Here is a 19,425-nt window from a genome sequence, read left to right on the forward strand (position 1 = left end):
AAATGGAGTTGGCAGAGAACAATAAAGACACACAGAGCAATTCAATTAACTTCTTTTTATATATCATACATAAGACTGTCTTAATATAATACAAAGGGCATTGTCATAAACACAGCAAAGTCTTGACTAGATCTTACAATCTGTGGATACATGGACTTATCCTTTCCCCCATGCTGTTCAATTCTATAGTGCATGTTGCATGTACAAAAAAAGTGAAAAAATGTGAAATCAAAAAATGAAAAGGATAAATCCAAATTAAATAAGAGGATTTCAACTTCTGTTGGGTGTTCAGATATGTCAACAAGTATACGTGTTTGTGTATAACCCACAAACTGAACAGGCTTATGAAAGATGGAACCTTTTTTTCAACCATGTGCTTCTCATATAACCAAAAAGTAAGGTTTGTGATGTACATGCACTTACAATATACCCTGTGAAAATTATTAAGGTTTGAAGATCTAGCTTTCCCTGTTTGATTCAAACCCTACCTCATAGTGTTGTCCTGATGTAGTCAAGTACCTTTGCCAAAAGGCAAGGTTTTGCCACTAAGAAAACAGGAGTTCCTGCCCACTGAATGGTCACCAAATTGACAAACATAATCAACATACCAGCAGGAGCAAGGTAGTGAGTTCTATACTTCCTTTATTAAAAAAATATAAATATATACATAAATTCTATTTCAACTATTAAAAAGGGGCTGCATTTCATGACAACTGCTCTAAATAAGAGGTCAATCAGCATGATCTGAAATAGGCGCACACTTACGAGTCACTGCAGTCAATTTTTTTTTCTTTTTCAGTCTTTATTTTTGGAATGTTTAGTACCAGTATGAGTGCCAGTAATAAAAACCACTGGCAATTTCTAAATGTCTCAAATTCTGCGGGGTATGAAAAATGATTGCAAATTTGCAATTAACCTTGACATCCAGATAAAACCCCAATCTCAATATAGGTAGCTTTACATTTGTGTTTGTGGAAATACCAAGCATGATTTCTTATGATGGTTTCTCCTTTAAAATGACAACAGCATGACCTGTGGCCTGCCCTTAATTTGAACGGTGGCTGTGAGCAGGTTTTCTCTCTAATTTCAAAACTGGTAAAATGAGCAACAGAAGAAAGAAAGCACTTCAAAATCCCTGATATAAAAAAAAATCTGGTTATTGACTGTAATGTTTTGAGGACATGCATGTCTGCCTAGGCAAAGCATGTGATTGTGGGCTGACGGACACCCTTTCCCTTTGAATAGGACAACAATCATGGGGATCTGCCCTACCAAATCAGAACAATACCATTCAACACAAACTGATTTGCCACAATTATCCTTACCCTGCCAAGAAAATGACATAAAGTCTTGCTTCACGGCAGAAACTAGCCAAGTTGACCAAATGATGTATGAAAGGCAGCAAAACCCTTTGAAATAGTATGATGGGGGCAAAAGAAAAACGACAACACAGAAATAGAACGCATTAGTCTCCTTTTTTTTTTTTTTAACCATCAGCTTCTATCTTGCTACTCCGGAGCCTGCAGAGTAACTACCAAATTCTCTAACATACCAAAGTTTTTAAAAGACTCCCAAAATAATCTACCAATTAATATGGAAACAGTTTTGGTAAAACGTTGCAAACAAATCTGGCCAGAATACACAATAGCCAACGGTCTCAACAACGGTCTCCAGTTTTGCTAAAGTAATATATTGCAGCTGTTTGTATTGACGTTAAAATAAGATCTTGATAAACTTTGCGTCAAAGTGGTGAACTGCTACATTATTGGTTACAGACACCTATATGCTATAAAACAACTGCTTTGGTATAAAAACATATCCAAAGGGAAAATAAATTCTTGTAAAATTCACAGCATAATTTGAGGAGAAAAAAGGCAGTCACTTAACTCATTTTTTTCTTCAGTTTCCATGTTTTGGATGGAGAGACTTGTGCAGGTGGTTCTGATGAGGAACTACATGCAAAAGGGAAAAATAACAAAAAACATAAAAGGGTAGACTCTGGAATAGTTCTTTCCACTGCAAAATCCTTAACCAGTGAATAAGATTTTCAAGGAAGTAATGTTTAGGAGGTTGTTGTGTACAATAAGACCCTGTTATGTGGGGCCCTGCTGAAGAAGAAATCTTTGTCGAGAAAGGCCTCAAATTACCATTCTTATTTACCTTTTCTAAATTGTTTTAATTTCCTTAAAGAATTAAGGGCTGTCTAGAGAGAAAAATAGAGAAAAGCCATCTTAATTCAAATGATAATGTCCAGCTCCATCCCATTCCAAGTCCATGAGTCATAAGGCCAAAGGGTTATTTAGAACCAGCCACTGACTGTCTTCCTTTCACTGGGCTGGATCCTTTCGTCTCCCGTGCCCATCGCTGCTCTCGTCTGTGCCGGGCCCGGTTGCAGCTTGCAGGACTACGGGGGCCTCTAGGCCTGAGGGGTGGTGCTTCCCTCTCCTTCGACCCCGGTTGGTGTCAGTATCCACCTGCGGGGTCTCCTCTCCACCCGGCCAGCACACGCTATAGGGACTCCACTGCTATGTGCTCCCCTTTAACAGAGTTACACAATACCGACCAACAACAAGAAATATCACCGCAAACACTTCCCCTCATTGTCAAGCTACAGGATTTACAAGCAGCTTTTACGTGAAATTTCACTTAAAAAGGGCAAAATAATTAAGAACCAGTGGAACAGTAATGTCAGGCAGTCCACGAAAAGAGGACGCCAAGCATTTCATCACCAACAGCTACCTGCAAAACAGCTTCAAACTTTGCTCTGAAATGCTCCTCATAAGATTTTGCCACATAATACCATATGGTGATTACTTGGTGGTTACATGAAACTGGTGAAATGGTAAGATGGATGTCTCAATCTCACTATGGTTACTCTGCAGTATTATTTTGTGCCTAATGATTGCAAAAGAAAAACTGATGAAAATTACATATATACTTTTTAACAAAGGTTTTTCTCTGTAGTAGCGGTTCAGTGATATCTCCCTTCTGACGTGAGCAGCTTTTGTTCTCAACACACCTTGTAGTAAAAAACACCACCTTAAAAATGACGCACAGGGGGAACACACAGCCAAATGTCAGTGCAGTCACGAGCTGGCCATAGAACTCTGCTGCACACACACTCCAGTCATTGGAGACTCTTCCCGGTCCATGCCCTGCCTCATGCCCAGGTGGCCTTCCGCTAGGTAGTGGGCAGGCCCTGTGTTCGTGCCCATGGAGAATGCAGGGTGCGCTGCCATGCCAGTCTCCTGCCGTGGGTTCGAGAAGGCACCTAGCCCCATGCTCAGCCCACCATTCTGACCAAAGTCAAGGGCTCCGGCGGGCAAATGGCGGAGCTGGTAGGCCTGGTTGCCATGGTTCCCAGTGGAAGAGGACGATGTAGAGGAAGAGGAGGCAGAGGAAGACAGGGAGGTCATAGACAGATGGCCATGAACCACCTCCATGGAGTCCTGTGTCGAGGAGCTGTGTGTCGGGGAGGTGTAGTGGCGTGGGCGTGGCCGTGTAGCCATCATCTGCCCATGGTGGTGATGAGTATGTGAGTGGGGATGCAGGGCCTTAGGGTGCTGAGGGGGAACATGGAAGGTGGTCTCCTGGACTGGGTGGGTCTCTCCGGTGACTGACTCTGGTCCGACGCCACCTCCCCACACCAGCGGGGGTGGGTAAGGCTGTCTTGCCTGTTAATGTCAAGCAAATAACAAGGGTCACCTGTCTGAAGTTAATCATTCCTCGAGGTAAGGCCTGACAGACATTATAGAGAATCTCTCCTTTTTCATGATACATCTTAAGGGCACTTAATTTCAATTTTTATTGATGTTAAGAAATAGAGAGACAGCAGTTTTGGAGTTTTACTGCTGTCTTTTATTAGACCAAGACCATAAACAACAATCAAGAGCAACTTAAACTATATAGGTCAATTAGTAATGAATTCATCAACTCTTTAAAGACTGATATCAAGAAGTTTTAATAATCACATACCATGCTTCTACTACTGTGGCATTTGAGTTAATGCTAAATTAGTAAAAATGTACCAATATTAAGAAGAAAAGGGAATAAAAACACTTGAAATTTTAAATGAACACTACATTAGTGACTCGACTTATTTCTTCCGACCTGTGGGCAGAGGCTGTCACCATCAATGGCAGGCATGGCTGTGCCAAAGTGTCCTCCACTATGCAAGTGGTGATGGGTAGGGTCTGATCTTGCTCTGCCACTGGTACTTGTCCCAGATGACCCTCCTGAGGGGTAAATAGAAGTGTCACAGAAATGCAGCCATAACAACATCACATAAAATATGTCAAATGATAAAACAGGCTAAGCAAACGTTGACTAAAGCACACGACACGCATTTCAATGTTTTAAGTTCAACAGTGAGGTACATTTGAATAAATAAAGGGTTTATCCTACTCTTTATTTGCTACAGGTCACATTACTGATGCCAAGTTTTACAAATTTACTTTATCAATACTCCTAATTACAGTGAAGCGATATGTCTGTTAGAGGTTTCAGGTGGCAGATACCTGAACTAGAGGAGGTGCTGGAGGTGGTTCCTGAAGACTGGGACTGCTCCAACGCGGGGCTTGTAGACACGCTGCTACTTGTATTGGTCCCCTCATCCGCAGTCTTCTTGAAGAAGCTGTGCTGCAGGGCATAGTAGGGCTGGATGCGGCTCTTAGGGTCATAGTCCAGCATCCGGAGGATCAGGTCCTTGAACTTCAAGTAGTCAGCAACAGCATGGCCAGACTCTCCCGCCCGTCGGCCACCTGGACCCCCTGTCTCCACACCCAGGATGGAGTGGAGCTTCCGCGAGGCTGGAGGTTTATACTATTTAAGGCAAAGTAGAAAAGATTAAGAGATTTGCACACCAGAGACCTCTGTATTTCTTAACACTTACTACCTTGGTTTTAATAATAATCACAACACAAAAGGATATCAGAAGAGCTGCAAAGAAATGAGCTCACCCTTTTGCCATCTTTGGTCTTCTTAACACTCCATGTACCATCCGAAAGCTTCTCAAAGAACTTCCTGGCTTTTGGGGCTAGGTCCATTATGTGATTAGGCGGGATACCAAGAACCTCAACTATTTTGTTCATCTGGTCCACCTGGGAAATTGTTATTAATAAAGTTACTACATGTGCTGTCAGAGGAAACCACAAGGCAAAACTCATAAATGGTATTTATATGGTATTTTTGCAATTTAAAAGTCAACACATGTAAATACAGTTTTATATCCATTATATGTGAAGTTAAATGCCATCAAATGTTAAATCAAGATGAGTTAACGGTCAAAACATATAGGCTGAGGAAGGCGGCCACAATTACAACAACAACATATTTGACAACTGTGTGATGTGTGATATGTTTCAGACTTGTGAACTTCACTTGCGAAACTCGCAAGTTTTGTAAGCTAGACATTAAGTGAAAGTTGAACATTGTTTCAGGGCACCTTTGGATGTTTGTCTACTGTGAAGTAATTCCACCATTTCAAATATTTTTGAATATACAGTACCAGTCAAACGTTTGGACATACTTTCTCATTCAAGTGAATGGGAACATGCACATGTACATACAATTCAGATTTTTTAATGTGGGATCACACATAATAGTTGATATCAATGAAAGAATGTTCAATTATATTACAATATATATCACAAAAAACAACACAGAAATATGAGTAAATATTTCAGTTCAATGTTTTCTGGCCTTATACCTCATTGGCTCCGCTGAAGAGAGGTTCTCCAGTGTGCATCTCTACCAAGATGCAACCCAAGGACCACATGTCAATGGCCAGATCATAGGGCATTCCCAGCAGCACCTCTGGGGAACGGTAGAAGCGACTCTGGATATATTGATATATCTACAAAAAGAAAGCATAGGCACTTAGATTCTCCTCATTACACCTTTGCTTAGAATCAACACACCAACCATCATAGATTATCAGAGCCATTCTTGCATGCACTCATAGGGTTGCTGATAAGGATAACTGCAGCTAGATACCCTTTGTCCCAGTTGGCATGAACTGCCAAAGTCCACTATTTTGATGGCACTCCTCTTGGGGTTACAGAGGAGGATGTTCTCAGGCTTCAGGTCACAGTGGATGATGCTGAGCTCAGGCGTGGCCAGGAAGAGCAGCGCCGTGCATAGCTGCTGGGCGAACTTCCGAGTGAGGTTGAGTGAGACGCCACGGAAGTTGGTATTTCGGAGCAAGTCATACAGGTTATATGAGAGCATCTCAAACACGAGGCAGAGGTGGTTCCGAAACATGAAGTGACGCTTTAGGTGAACTGCAAAAGAACCAAATTGTACCGATGTTAGTCAAAGTAAAGGAAAGCCCTCATTTATTTTATGTCTAGTCACATTTGAGGCAGATTGCAAGAGTTAATTACCGATGTAGTATTTCATCTCGGTATCATGTTTGTTCATGAGCTCTAGGAGGCGCACTTCAATCTGGGCTTGATTGAGGAAAGCTTTCTTGTTCTTGATGATCTTAATGGCAACCCATTCCTGCTCTGCACGGTCATATGCTTTCACGACCTACAGATGCCAACAAAAAACATTAATTTCTTTCCCAAAGTTAAACTGGAACAGTTATTATGATAATGAACATTAACACCTATTAAGTTGACTAAATATGAAAAACCTTCAGTTGGTGGCATTAGAAATCACAATTATCCAACTTAATAACAATTTTCTCCATCATATACTCACCCAAGAGTGTGTGTGTGTATGTGTGTGTGTGTGTGTGTGTGTGTGTAATTTATAAGTAAGCACCTGTCCAAAGGATCCTTTTCCTATCAAGGAATCAATCTCATAGCGGTCCATCCACTTCTCCCCATTCTTGACGATGTAGTCATAGTTATCATCGTCATAGCCATCATTAAAGACTTTCCTCTCTTTTTTGTGACTGGAGTCTTCACCCTGACCCTGTTGGTGCCGTCGCTTCTTTTTTGCATAATACACCTATAAATTAACAAAACAGTTCACATGATCATACCTGAAGATGTTTCATGTAATATAAAATCTTTACAATTCCAATAATATTAACAATATAAAATTGATTATATAGATAGAAGCATTTAAAGAAAAACAAAACTAACCTCATTGATGTGTTTGTATGTTTTGATAAGGTCAATGGAGAGCTTCCTCAGGGGAGCTGAAGTTGGGTCACGAAAGCACTGGGGCATGTGCCTCTGAAGTATCAAAAGGGAAAATCACAAAATTTCATAAACAATATGCACAGTGCCTTGGTAAGTAACAAGGCTCTTACTAAATCTTAGAGGCTGTTCATTAAATCTAATACAATAAATTTTGCACAATATTAAATGGCTAGACTGAAAAAAAACATTTGACAAGCAGCTACTCTGCCTGGTGACAGCAGCAAAAAAGGAAGTAGACTTTCATATCACACCAGTATTGCAATTCTTGTAACACCACACTTTAAGAATAAAAGAAATCCAAGAGAAGCATGTGTAGGTAGTAACCCTGTTAGTGTACCTGATTGGCAGTGAGCTGTGGTGTCTGGTCGCTGTACGGTAAGACCGTAACAGATTGGTCAGTGCTTGGCTGGTGGCGGTCACTGTACTGCTGGTGCGTATGGGGCATTGGAGCAGCCATCTGAAGACCAGCAGTGTGTAAAGAAAAAGAGGGCGCAAGCCGGACGGACGAAGGTTTGCATGCTGAAGTCTCTCCTCCTGGAAGAAATTAACACTGCCATGAGTTGCATATTAACTTAACTCAACATGACATACAACAAAACCCAGAAAGATGCAAAAAGGGTAATAATCTTAATGTAGAATTGCTGTATTTCCTCTTCCACACAAGAGATTATGGCCCAAAAACAAAACAGGAAAATATACTTGCTACATATTGTGCACATTTCATATAAATAGGCATTATTTGCTGCTAAATTTAACCAGTGAGGATTTTTCTCAACCTAAAATGTCTTAATTTACCTTTAAGGGATAGAAATATATGCAAAATGCAAATTATGCATTTGTAATATTTACATGTATGTTGAAATTATTAAGATCACACTTTAAAACAGACAAAATGATCATGAGATGTGGAGAACAATAACAAGGATAAATTCATTGTTGAGAGAAATGTCAGGTTAATACATAGTGTCTTTTGTATAACATGTAAAGACGTAAAAATGCATCAAAGAATAACCACAAAATAAAATATAACAGTAATATATCAACCTTTGTGAAGAAAAAGGAGCAAAACAGCAGGTTTAACAGTAAAAAGGGGTGAAAATAAAGCATCTCCACACTGTACAGTGAATCATCCTTCATTTTAAGCCAGAAGGAATCAAAAAATTATTAAATAGCATGTTCAGCTATCAGCATCTCTCACCAGACAACACAATTCACCAGTGCTACACAGTAACCACTATTCAGAATCCCAGCAACAGCACCTAATTAGCATAGCCTATCACCACAGAGATACAGCGTGATTTGGCAAGCCCATCAATGCACAGACCAATCACAACGCAGTATGCAAATAGCCTACTTTTGTTGCCAGGGCAGAGCTGCTCCCATTTTCCAATGAGAAAACAAGAAATAAACAAGAAATAAAATTGAACTTTGGCACACTTAGACGCTGCTTTCAACACAAGAGCCTGACAGCAAAATAGCTGCACAGCCCAAAACCTGCACTCCATCTGAGAGCGTTAGAAAGCTGACCCAGCTTTGGAAAAGGAAAAAATACACATCCACTGACAGAAATAAGAGGAACTGTAAGATGATAGAGCACAGGCAAGGGCTGTATTTTAAGAAACCAAGATTATATTATATATATATATACACATATATATGTGTATATATGTATATATATAATATATATATATATATATATATATACACACACACACACTTACTATTATTATTATTTTTATTATTATTATTAATAATAATAATAATAATAATAAAAATAATAAATCTCATGTTTACCCAAATATACTGACAATAATTTAGCTAAGCCTAAACCTAATAATTTCAATTTTAACCTTTTTTTAAAATACTTTTTATCCACACACACAGATTTAAAGCAATAAGACTGATTTGTCATGACTAGTTGTCTTTATTTTCCTGCTTGTTCAGCTGTGACCTGAAGACAATGATGTAAAACAAATTTTAATCATTTTAAGCTCTGTTAGATTAAAAGTTAAACTACATTAAATGTAAGTGTAATATACTGTATTGACCAGTCTTTATAATGCTTAAGAAATTGTTTGACTTTTTCCCACATAAGAATGACCTCACATTTGTGAGCCTGGAAGCAAAATTCAAAACAGCAAAATAAGTTAAAGAGAAGGAGATCTTAGGTTCACCACTTCCCACCAAAGGGTTAAGGCTTAATATATAGCAGCTAACCTGGATGCATCGTCTCCTGTAAAATTTCATATCATCCTGGGAGGAGAGTCCAGCAGCAAACCACAACCCACTACAAAGAATAAAAACAGATCATTATCATTGTGCATCTTTGGTGGGATTTAACTTCATAGTGGTTAAACTTTAGTTGAGAGGAAGGGACAGATGACCCCTTAAGAACAGACGACACCCCCAAAACTTTGTGTGCTAGGGGCAAATATATCAACATATCGAGGAATTAAAAAATATAGCTAAAATTCAAAAAAGGTGAGCATCTTGTAGGGCAAGAGTCAAAAGTAGTTAAAGCGTAGGCAATTAAACTTTCAAAATACAGAAGGCCTGAAGCTCTTGTGTGAAACTATTAAAAACAAATAGACACAAACTACCTACCAATTAACAAAACAAATCAGGATTGATATTGTTGTGGACTTCACAGCACTGGATCTCCTTCTCAGCATGTCCATAGACAATCTACTTTTTTATATTGTAGTGGATTTGAGAACCTTATAGACTTTTTTCAATAGGTAATTGGTAGTCAGAGCCCAACTGACCTAAGAGAAATTACTGTATAAGATTATGCAAATTCACAAAGAGCTGAAAAAGTTTGGTTTGAGCCCATTTTACAAACATAATACGTGATATCAGACTGACATAACTATCAGGTGAATTTGACTTTTTATAATTCACTAACCCTTTTGGCAAAATTCAAGCTTTATTTGACCACAAAGCCATTTTGAAAGCGCACTTGTAGCTCTGAACTCTCCCAAACGTTTGATTATTCTTCATTTTCAGTACTGACACATGAACAGTTCCTTTCCTGGCTCTACTCATCACGGCATAAACGGGCCTATTTAGGTCTAAATATAACGACAGCTAGCTTGCTATTAGTAGCTGTATCATATCATAAGTGTTGGCTAAAGACCTCTGTAATAAGCCTATGTGTCATCTTCTCACGCCCAACTGATTAGATCCGTTTCAAAGCTGAATGAAATGTAACCCATCCAAAACAATTAAAAGCCTAACCTTCGTGTATAAAGACGGTGCCCGAGTGGCTCTATACTTACAGATGATGGGGTAGATCTCGTCATGGTTGGAATTTAGAAAGCATATTCAGTGTTAATTTGCGTCCTCTCTTGCTACATAACGTCCGTGTGTGCCTCCAATTCCTCGTATAAATGACAAACGTATTCAGGCTCACGTTACCGTTAGCAGTCTAACTAGCTAACGTTGTCGTCGTTACCGTTACCCTGAAAAAACTGCGGGACAAGCAAGCATATCTCTCACCAATCCAACGTTAGCTAGTGACGCTGTGTTCAGCCAGCGGGTTGTGGGGCCCATTCAGCTGGTTCGTCAACAAGTCATCGTTAACCATTAGCCAGGTTAGCCGAATTAGCTATCAGGCGTTAGCCAGGTTAGCTAGGTGAGCTCCCGTACCGTCTAACTCTAAAACCCAACCTACACATCTAGTATTAATAAAATCAGACATTGCATTGACAGTAAATCAAACGGGGCTGTTAGCTTACACGGCAACATTTGCTTCAATCGTACAATGACACTGTCTAATATCGCAGGGTTAACGTTAGCTGTAACGTTAACACCGTGCCAGCATGACTCTCCGTCCAAGCCCACACAATCCGCTGCACCTTCTAGTCCACAGCCAGCCGGAAAGCTGTTCCCATCCGACATTAAAATGAGTCCGTTGACCTACTGACTGGAAGCAAATGTTACCGCTGGCTTCAGCGGAGTCGGCACCGCCACAAAATGTTAGCTAGCCGCCATACCATAAGCTACCGTCCTCAACTTCACTGTCGCGTCCATCATTGTGAACCATTCGAGTTACATTTATATACATCTGCGAAAACGTTAACGTGCATTTTTTGAGCCGATGAAGGCTGATGTCAAAGAGAAAAAATATAATTGCTCACCTCTGATGGCACGATCTTCATTTAAAGTCCAATAACCTGTATGATGAGGAAACTTATCCAGCTTGAGATTCTCCCCTCCCTGCACGGTTAGCGAGTAATGTTAACGTTAAATCCGATCCCCTTCCTCTGACCGGCAAACTCTAAAATAACTCGCCAGCCAGATTTAATACGCCTTTCATATCCCAAGCTTTAATGAACAACATCGGCGATCGAAGCAACTTTTGACTAACGTTTCTATCAGCTGATGACTAGCAACATGCTAACGTTAACTAGCACGCATAACTTACTAGCTAACCTTAGCGAACTGGCTCGCTAGTTGACAAAATGAACGCAGCTAACATTAGCTACCTGCCCTGGCTAGCCTCAAGCTAACGACTCTAGCTACCGCTGAATAAACGGTATGCCAAATTCTGATTTTAACGCTGTCTTTGCAAAAATTTAGCGTCGGCCACTTCGATAAACGCGACAATACAGTTAAATTCGGAGTGTTTCAAACATGAAACAGAAACCGTGTCCTCTGATAATTTTGGTTAGGAATTTTTGTGTCAATTTTCACAAAATGGCGCGCGGTCCAAACCTGCGCAGTGAACCGGCCCGGTGGACCAGAGACACGGACAACTCAGTTAGTGCGGCGCCGCCTAATTATTTCAACTATGTTAAAACGTCGGCCTCTTGATCTTCATAATCCGATCCACTAGACGCATTTCGTTATCCAAAAACGTCAAATATACATCCACTGACAGCATTATTCCGGCGGGAAGGGAGAACATTTGAAAAGACTGAGCTGGGGAAAAAAACCCTCCTGACAAAATGGCGATGCTCTAGCTTGTTGCCATGGCAACTGTCAATCAAAAAAAATAAAGTACCCGGATGTACCAATGACGAATAAAATCTAACTGGCCAGAGTTACAGGACACATAACTCCAGTGTTGTCCCTGTCTGTCTTTTTTTAACAGTGTTTGGCCTGTTGCTACCGGCCGGCGAAGATATATACCGTCAGACTATGTTTATATTTCCAATTTTGAAACCACCATAACCTATTATGATGGTAACTTTGCTCTTGTGATACCACAATAGGCTACTACTTAGATAGTATAGTAGTCTGGCAGTCTACATTATGTTGGCCTGTGTGTTTTTTCTGATTTCTTTGGGGATTTGAAGAAAATTTAACCAAAAATAATTTACAGAGCTATAGATTTTAGAATTACTGAGGTCAATAGCCCCCAAACACACTCCCTACCAGGTAATTTTGGCCAGAAAGCAAAAAGAATTAATAATATTAATAATAAAATAATTTAGCCTACTACACACCACTAATAATAATAATAATAGTAGGCCTTATAATAATAATAATGTATTTATTCACATAACTGTTGGCTATAACTGTTCCACATACTTTCTGTAAATCTGATTTGCCAACAGGATTGTCTAAAAATGCTGTATCAAAGCTTTCTTCTCAAATTTAAGTATTAGTATTGAGTCTACAATACTTGAGTCGGCTCATAATTTACCAACCTTTTGAAATTTTTAATTCAAAAATATAAAAAGCCTCAAATTCACAAAATGAATAAATACATACTCCACAGACCTTACAGATCTTTCCTTAGATATTTTAAGTAAATTTGTTCTAGTTATGAGTTCTTAACATACATGTATATTATGGCACTTTTAGAATATTTCATTTTTTGCTTTTTTAATTTAAAGACTACCATTCTCCAATAACATGTCTATTTGTACATGTCTGTGTGTTTATGCACAACATAAAGAAATGGTTACAATGGATTTAAAACTTTGCATAACATGTAGTTGTGCTTTTTTTTATTTAGCATAGGTATTTAGGCAAACAGGCATTATGTGTAATGTCCTGGCCTGGCAGAAATTACTGTTCCCTGAGGAAAGCCTCATCAAACATTGCTCACTTGTCCTTTTCTTTGATTCAGTGTTTGAAAGCATATATACTGATTAAATAGTACATTTATCCATGTTTTTCTTCATACAGTCAGCAAATTCTTGATTTATATAAGACATTTAATTGCAATTGTTGAGTCATGCAACTCAGAGGAAAGAATGTTTGTAAAGCTTTTGCTCTGACACTAGTACAGGCACAGGTAGTCTCACAAGCCAGACAAGTCTCGCTAGTGGATAACACTTGCAAGACTTGTCTGACTTGTGAATACATATAGACAAAAAACTTTTAAGGGCTAGAAATGTAAAGACCTTGTGAAACAAGTTGGATTCATGAAAAAGGTAACTTCCCCAGGTGACCTGTGTAACATTATTTTGTGCTATAAGATAGTAAAAACTGTACAATGATTACAGTATCATACAATAACATAACAGTGACACAATCACATTATAGGCCTAAACATTTTCATGTTACATATTTGCGCAATGTAAATTAATATATTCATGTTATGCAAGGCTTAAACTAAGCATTGGAAAATGTGTGTAGTGAAACTATTCTTGTTTACTTGTTGCAAACTTTTTAAAAAACAAAAACAAACATATGCAAACATTAAAGTGACATATATTTAGTTTGTCACCTCTCTTAAACTCAGTGTATTTTTCTAAACAACTACTTGCCACAACCTTTAGGCTTCAAACTTCAGGTTAAAAGTTAGAGCAAGGTTAAAAACAAGAGTAACTGTTGGTACACTTATCCAACATTGGAACTGTTGGATAAATTAAACCAGTGGGCAATATAGTGTACCTACAATTACTGAAAACATCATAAAGTCAGTGCAGTATGTGCACAAGAAATCACACTCAAAACTGATTGGGACATGTTGCAATGGTCTGCTGTACCACTCTAAGTCTAATTTATAGCTATTTATTAAAAGCATTCTGTGGAAGGTAATCTTTGCTTTCCTTAAAGATCCCTTCCAGATATGTTTGAAGATGTATATAAAATACTCTACCTTTAATAATAATCTGTATCTAAGTTTTTCCACAAAAAAAAGTTCAATTATCTTGTTAAAATGCTTTAAATAAAATCTTCTCTCTTTCCCTCATTTAAAAAATATATTTATATTTTTTATTTCAAAAGTTTAACTACTGGACAAACGATGCCTCCTACTTCACTGCAAAGTCCATTCTTAGTGTATGTGCATTTGAGGTTTGAAGTCTCCACATCACACTTGAATAAATTGAATACTGGACCATGATTGGCTTCTAAACAAGTTGTATTGTGAAACATCATGCCTTAAACTTAGAATTTTGGTGAGCACAGAGAAACTTTCATCACCAGCAGGTGGATATGAAAACAACCTTCTAGTATCAAACTCTGCACATAGATCATTCTGCACATTCAAGGTCAAACATCCAACTGAGGTAACAATAAGCAATACACATTTTTGAGTGGAGGGGGACTTTAAATATCTACTCCATTTCAGACTATTTTGACAGTTAAGCAACATATGGGGCAGTTGGCATTATTTCCCCCAAATCCTTCAGTCACAAGAGGTCCTTGTATGACATCTGTGATAAGTGTCAATGTAGGACATCTGCTGGTTGTATGCAAAATCTCACTTTTTTAATTATTATAAACTTAAGTGTTACATTGAAACTATTCAGTGGCTACGTTTACATAAATATCTATATATATATAGATAACTGCAGCTTTGTTTTTGTTTTTTGTGGGAAAATATGAGTGGACCAAGGCAGTGATGTCACTACTGCAAATTGTGGTTTGGAAAAATATCAATTAAAAGTGTATTCTCCCATTGCATTTTAATGCTACCTCAAAGACTTGCAAGCCATTTCAAAATTTTGATGGGCAATTCTGAATCCAAAGAGCAGAGGGCATCATGATGGCCTTTCCTTCTCTTAATAGTTAGGACTGTCCATTGAATTTAGACACAGAAAGAAAAAATGGACGTAGCTGCTACCAGCAATCCACGCACTCGACAATCAGGTGGTCGTTTCTTATTATCATATAGGACAGAGACTTGATTCTCAAGCATCATGTCTGCCTTGGCAGCTGCAACTCATGGTTGGCTCCAGTGCACTACTGTCACCAACTCCACCACTGCTGGTGGAGCTTCCAGAGGCACTGTACAGCCATGTGACAGCCTGGGACTTGTCTGAGCCATTTTGGCCAATTTTTGTGGTTACGTGGCAGTACATGATGTCAAGGGTGGTAACCACTTCTTTTACTCTTTGCATGCATCTCTCAAACTGGTTTGATGTTTCAGTTGTATAGCATTTTTTGTACTAGGTGGTTTGAGTCGGTCAAAGCTGGTATTTTTTTTTAAATCAGGGATACTTTTATCCAATATACCAGTACAGTACCGCTGCCAATGGGAGCCTAATCAATCATTGCCTCAACATGCAATCAGTGTATCCTTAGTTTTTATAAGGAGTGTTACGGGAACATCTTTTGGGGTTGTATGTGTGGCATTTCTATGAGATTGCAGGAAACTGTTCAGTGGCTGATGAAGAGAGCCCTGTCATTGTGAAGCCTTCTGGGCCTGTTTCATGCTGTGTACAAATGTTTTCACTGATCCATTAGTGGAGCAGAATGATATATATTTCTCTCAATCAACTTTAAGGGACCTCCCAAATTTTGGGAAATAAATTGAGTGCCATAGTTGCTCATAAGTTCTCTATCTCCAAACATTTGCTATGAATATTCACTGCCACTACAAATGTTTTCTCCTCAAATGTGTCCACATGTTACTATGGCTCTTCCTGTCAGTCTCAGGCCTCATTCATAGAAGTGATTTTTTTTCATCATAAGGTCAGATGCTACCAATAACTTTACTATCCAGCAACAACAGCTCAATTTACACTGATTGTGCAACAGTCATGGCTAATTTAGGCAAATCACAAGTGTCCATCCAACCATCCATCCATTCATCCATCATTTCTCTTAAGAAATCACATATTCAGTTCAGGGTAGGCTGGGAAATTTAGAGTTTCCAATCCACCTAAACTTTGTGTCTTTTGACTATACAGGTAAACCCTTGTCAACACAGGGAGAACATGAAAACACCACAGAAAAAGTCCCCAGCTGGTCAACGAACTCAAACCTAAGACTTTGTTTCTATGAGGCAACAGTGCTAACCACTGCTTTGCCTAAAAAATGGCTGTCCAGTCCAGAATTTCCCTTCTGACTGAGTATAGACCAGACATTATTTTAACTTATACGACCACACTGGGCAGACACAGATATTGGACTGCCAAGGCCTCTACATGGTAACATTAGGCAAAACAAACCTAAAGGCATACAGGTCCTATTTTAAAGCAGAATATGACAACCTAATCAGGATTACAAGGATATTCTCAATGTTTGTGGACAGGTTTGTAAAAAATATGTTGCTTTTATCATATGTTCAATTCAGAAAGCCATTTGCTTGTTTAGTTACACAGCCCATTAGCCTCTGTAAAAACATATGGGTGAATGATTTTTTTTCCTGAAGCTGATTGTGTGGTTGATCGCGCAATAGTTCCTTACCAATTTAGCCATGTTTTCAATGTTGTTGTTTTTTCTACATGTGAATGCATTAATGGCAGATATTGAACGTTTCATTCGTGGTTGATGTCCACACACTGTATAGACAGAGTTTTCCCTTTTATGTTTCAGTGCTGAGTTTGTGTTCTATCAATTCATAACTTCTATTGCCTATTACCTGGTAACTGTTTTACCTGCCTGTTCCAGATTCCCTATGCTTGACTGCAGAATCTATGATTTAAAAAATATATATGTCCAGGGTGGGGGAAGAAGATCCTGAGAAGGTTGCCCCTTCTCAGGATTTCTCAACATGCAACAGCAAGAATTATGAGTTAAGTATTTCATGTGTTAAATATAAAGGTGGCCAAAGGTTGTAATCTAGTTTGGGCTGTCTGTAGGCATTTCAGGTCATAGTTAAACCCATATATTATCTTTTTAAAATGTTAATTCACCTAGAAACTAGAAACCAGAGTCAAATTCTTTGTACATGTCAACATTCTTGGCCAGTAAAACCGAGTCTGATTCTGATTCTGATTCTGATTCTGATCTATACCCAACAGGGTTTGTTTACAAGTGAGGTGCAACTGCAGTAATGATGTTCACTTCTGCCTACTTTCCCAGATTAGTCAATATCAAGTCATCAAGTTTATCACCTGCGTCTGTTCTGAGCCATATGTCACCCCAAAATTATGATTTTTTAAAATTCCTCCTCCCCTTTATCCAAGAATCTTTAACTGTACTCTCAGTCCTCAGACAGAACAAAACTTTCAAAGGTACTAGCAACTACTTTAACAACAGCAAAACAATACTAAAAGCTTGTATACACCAAATCCGCTGGTTCTGAAAAATTTTAACATGGTCACTTCCATTTCATTATTTGCAAGGGGTGCTGCTTAGCCAACAAGCTTTCATTTGCTAACCCAACGCTATAGTCAGAGGGTAGCCTATCCAATACAGTGTCTTTGAGTGAATGCTATCAGTGAATGATGGACCACAAATTGTAACTTGTAGCCCACAGTAGCAGTTCACAGCAGTTCACAGCAGATGCAGCGTGAACCCACAACACACAAATCTCAGTGGCCACCACAGAGACCCTAATGCACATGAAGCGACTGCAAACAGTGTTTTGCAAGATTAATGCATAATGACTGTCAAACCACACCTAATGTTCAAAACCCACAGGAAAAAAAACAAAAACAAGCATTATCCATGTTTTACAGAGTCCCCCTGGGTTCAGCTGAGAAAAAAAAAGATCCATGTGTAAATCTGTATTCTTGGTTTAGAAATCTGTGCACACGATTTATGGGCTACTTGTTAGCCAAACTATGTGTCATGACAATGTGAGAGATTTCCAGTAATGGTGCGACTGCTTATGCGGTTATGAAGCGTCAAATAGGGTGAAGACAATTTAGAAAATTTAAAAATTATTTAAAAACAAAAAAATATAATATAATTAATAATAATATTATAATTATATTACAATATTTAAAATTAATGTAAAAATTTTAGGGCACGATTTACAAATCTTGCATGGATTCGTTATTTAGAGGACACGGATTATGAATCCAAGACCATGGTTGTGCACACAGATTTCTAAATCAAGAGTAAAGATTTACACATCCATCTTTTTTTTCCTTTGAGAAGGGTCCATCTGCAGTCTTGCAGACCTACACAACAAACCCATTTCACTACATGACACACCTACTTCACTACCCACCCCCACCCCCATGATGCTGTGTCCATAGCATGCTATGACACACCCCCCTGACTCCTGACCCCTAACCCTGCCATCTTGCTTGTGTGACATCATTTGGAGCCAGAGCCTGCGCAGTACAGTCAGTCAGGCAGCAGGATGACGGCCCACAGGACACCCCCCTCATAACATCACACCCTCTTTTTATATTGTCAAATAACTAATTAGAAACAAACTTATCAGAAAAATGAGCACTTGGACAAACATCATCATGATAAGAACTACCTAAAATGACAGAAACTGGCTTTGGGAAAAATTTTGACGTGTACTTTGATATTTTAGTTTGGCTCATGTGCCATCCGCTAACATGGAGGGGGCGGAATTTATGACCTATACTGCAGCCAGCCACCAGTGGGCCATCGAAATGTTTTGGCTTCACTTTTGGAGAGCTGTCATTACATCCATCTGGATCATGGATGTATTATAGGAGCTGGATACTGGACCGAAAATGGCGACCATTCAGTCCAATAAGAATTGCCCAGCTGATGCATACACCAAAAAAAGTGAGAAGGGTTTATCTGCAGTCTTGCAGACTTAAGCTTCATGTATACTCCCAAGCGACAGCTGCAGACACCATGTATGCGTAATAGCTCTGTTTATACTACCTTCTGGAGTCCGCTTGGAGGACGCGTTCAACACATACGCAGTAGATCGGCATCTACAGGAAGACAGTGTTGTCACTGCATGGTCACAACAAATTGAAGGTACGTGGATGTCCGCACAGAGCCTACACATACACCCTATATACACAAAATTTACGTCATGTGGACCCTAGTGGACCCTTGCGGACTTGCAGACGTGGAAAGTATAATTCAGCTTTACACGACACATCCACTTTACTACATGACACAACCCCCCAATGTTGTCACTCTAATGGCATGCTACAAGACACATCCCCCTGACCCTTAACCCTACCCTTAACCTTAC

The 19,425-nt window shown here is 39.1% G+C and overlaps 1 protein-coding gene across 4 annotated transcripts; it reads right to left on the reverse strand.

The window, feature by feature from the left end:
- Window positions 1-40: 40 nt before the first annotated feature.
- dyrk1ab (dual-specificity tyrosine-(Y)-phosphorylation regulated kinase 1A, b) lies at window positions 41-12,124 on the reverse strand. 4 transcript variants are annotated; one of them, XM_042413342.1, is made up of 12 exons: window positions 11,294-12,124; window positions 9,372-9,441; window positions 7,492-7,688; window positions 7,095-7,187; window positions 6,769-6,957; window positions 6,384-6,531; window positions 5,995-6,281; window positions 5,708-5,854; window positions 4,959-5,099; window positions 4,518-4,821; window positions 4,111-4,235; window positions 41-3,674 (listed from the first exon to the last, which is right to left on the reverse strand). In XM_042413342.1, the coding sequence occupies exons 2-12, from the start codon at window positions 9,379-9,381 to the stop codon at window positions 3,087-3,089; spliced, it is 2,229 nt and encodes a 742-aa protein (XP_042269276.1). In that variant the 5' UTR covers window positions 9,382-9,441; window positions 11,294-12,124; the 3' UTR covers window positions 41-3,086. The 4 variants fall into 4 exon arrangements, with proteins under 4 accessions (XP_042269276.1, XP_042269277.1, XP_042269278.1 ...); XM_042413343.1 differs by lacking the exon at window positions 11,294-12,124 and adding an exon at window positions 10,433-11,266; XM_042413344.1 differs by lacking the exon at window positions 11,294-12,124 and adding an exon at window positions 9,759-10,396.
- Window positions 12,125-19,425: the final 7,301 nt, after the last annotated feature.

This window comes from Thunnus maccoyii, chromosome 6 (assembly GCF_910596095.1).
Source record: "Thunnus maccoyii chromosome 6, fThuMac1.1, whole genome shotgun sequence".
NCBI classification, from domain to species: domain Eukaryota; kingdom Metazoa; phylum Chordata; class Actinopteri; order Scombriformes; family Scombridae; genus Thunnus; species Thunnus maccoyii.

What these genes read in the sequence shown, in the direction of transcription:
- dyrk1ab (XM_042413342.1), bottom strand. An exon ending in TCTTCAGCGGAGCCAATGAG is followed by an intron (nt 5,100 to 5,707) that starts GTATAAGGCCAG and finishes ACAATTTCCCAG; the next exon opens with GTGGACCAGATGAACAAAAT. An exon ending in CAGCACCTCCTCTAGTTCAG is followed by an intron (nt 4,236 to 4,517) that starts GTATCTGCCACC and finishes TTTACCCCTCAG; the next exon opens with GAGGGTCATCTGGGACAAGT.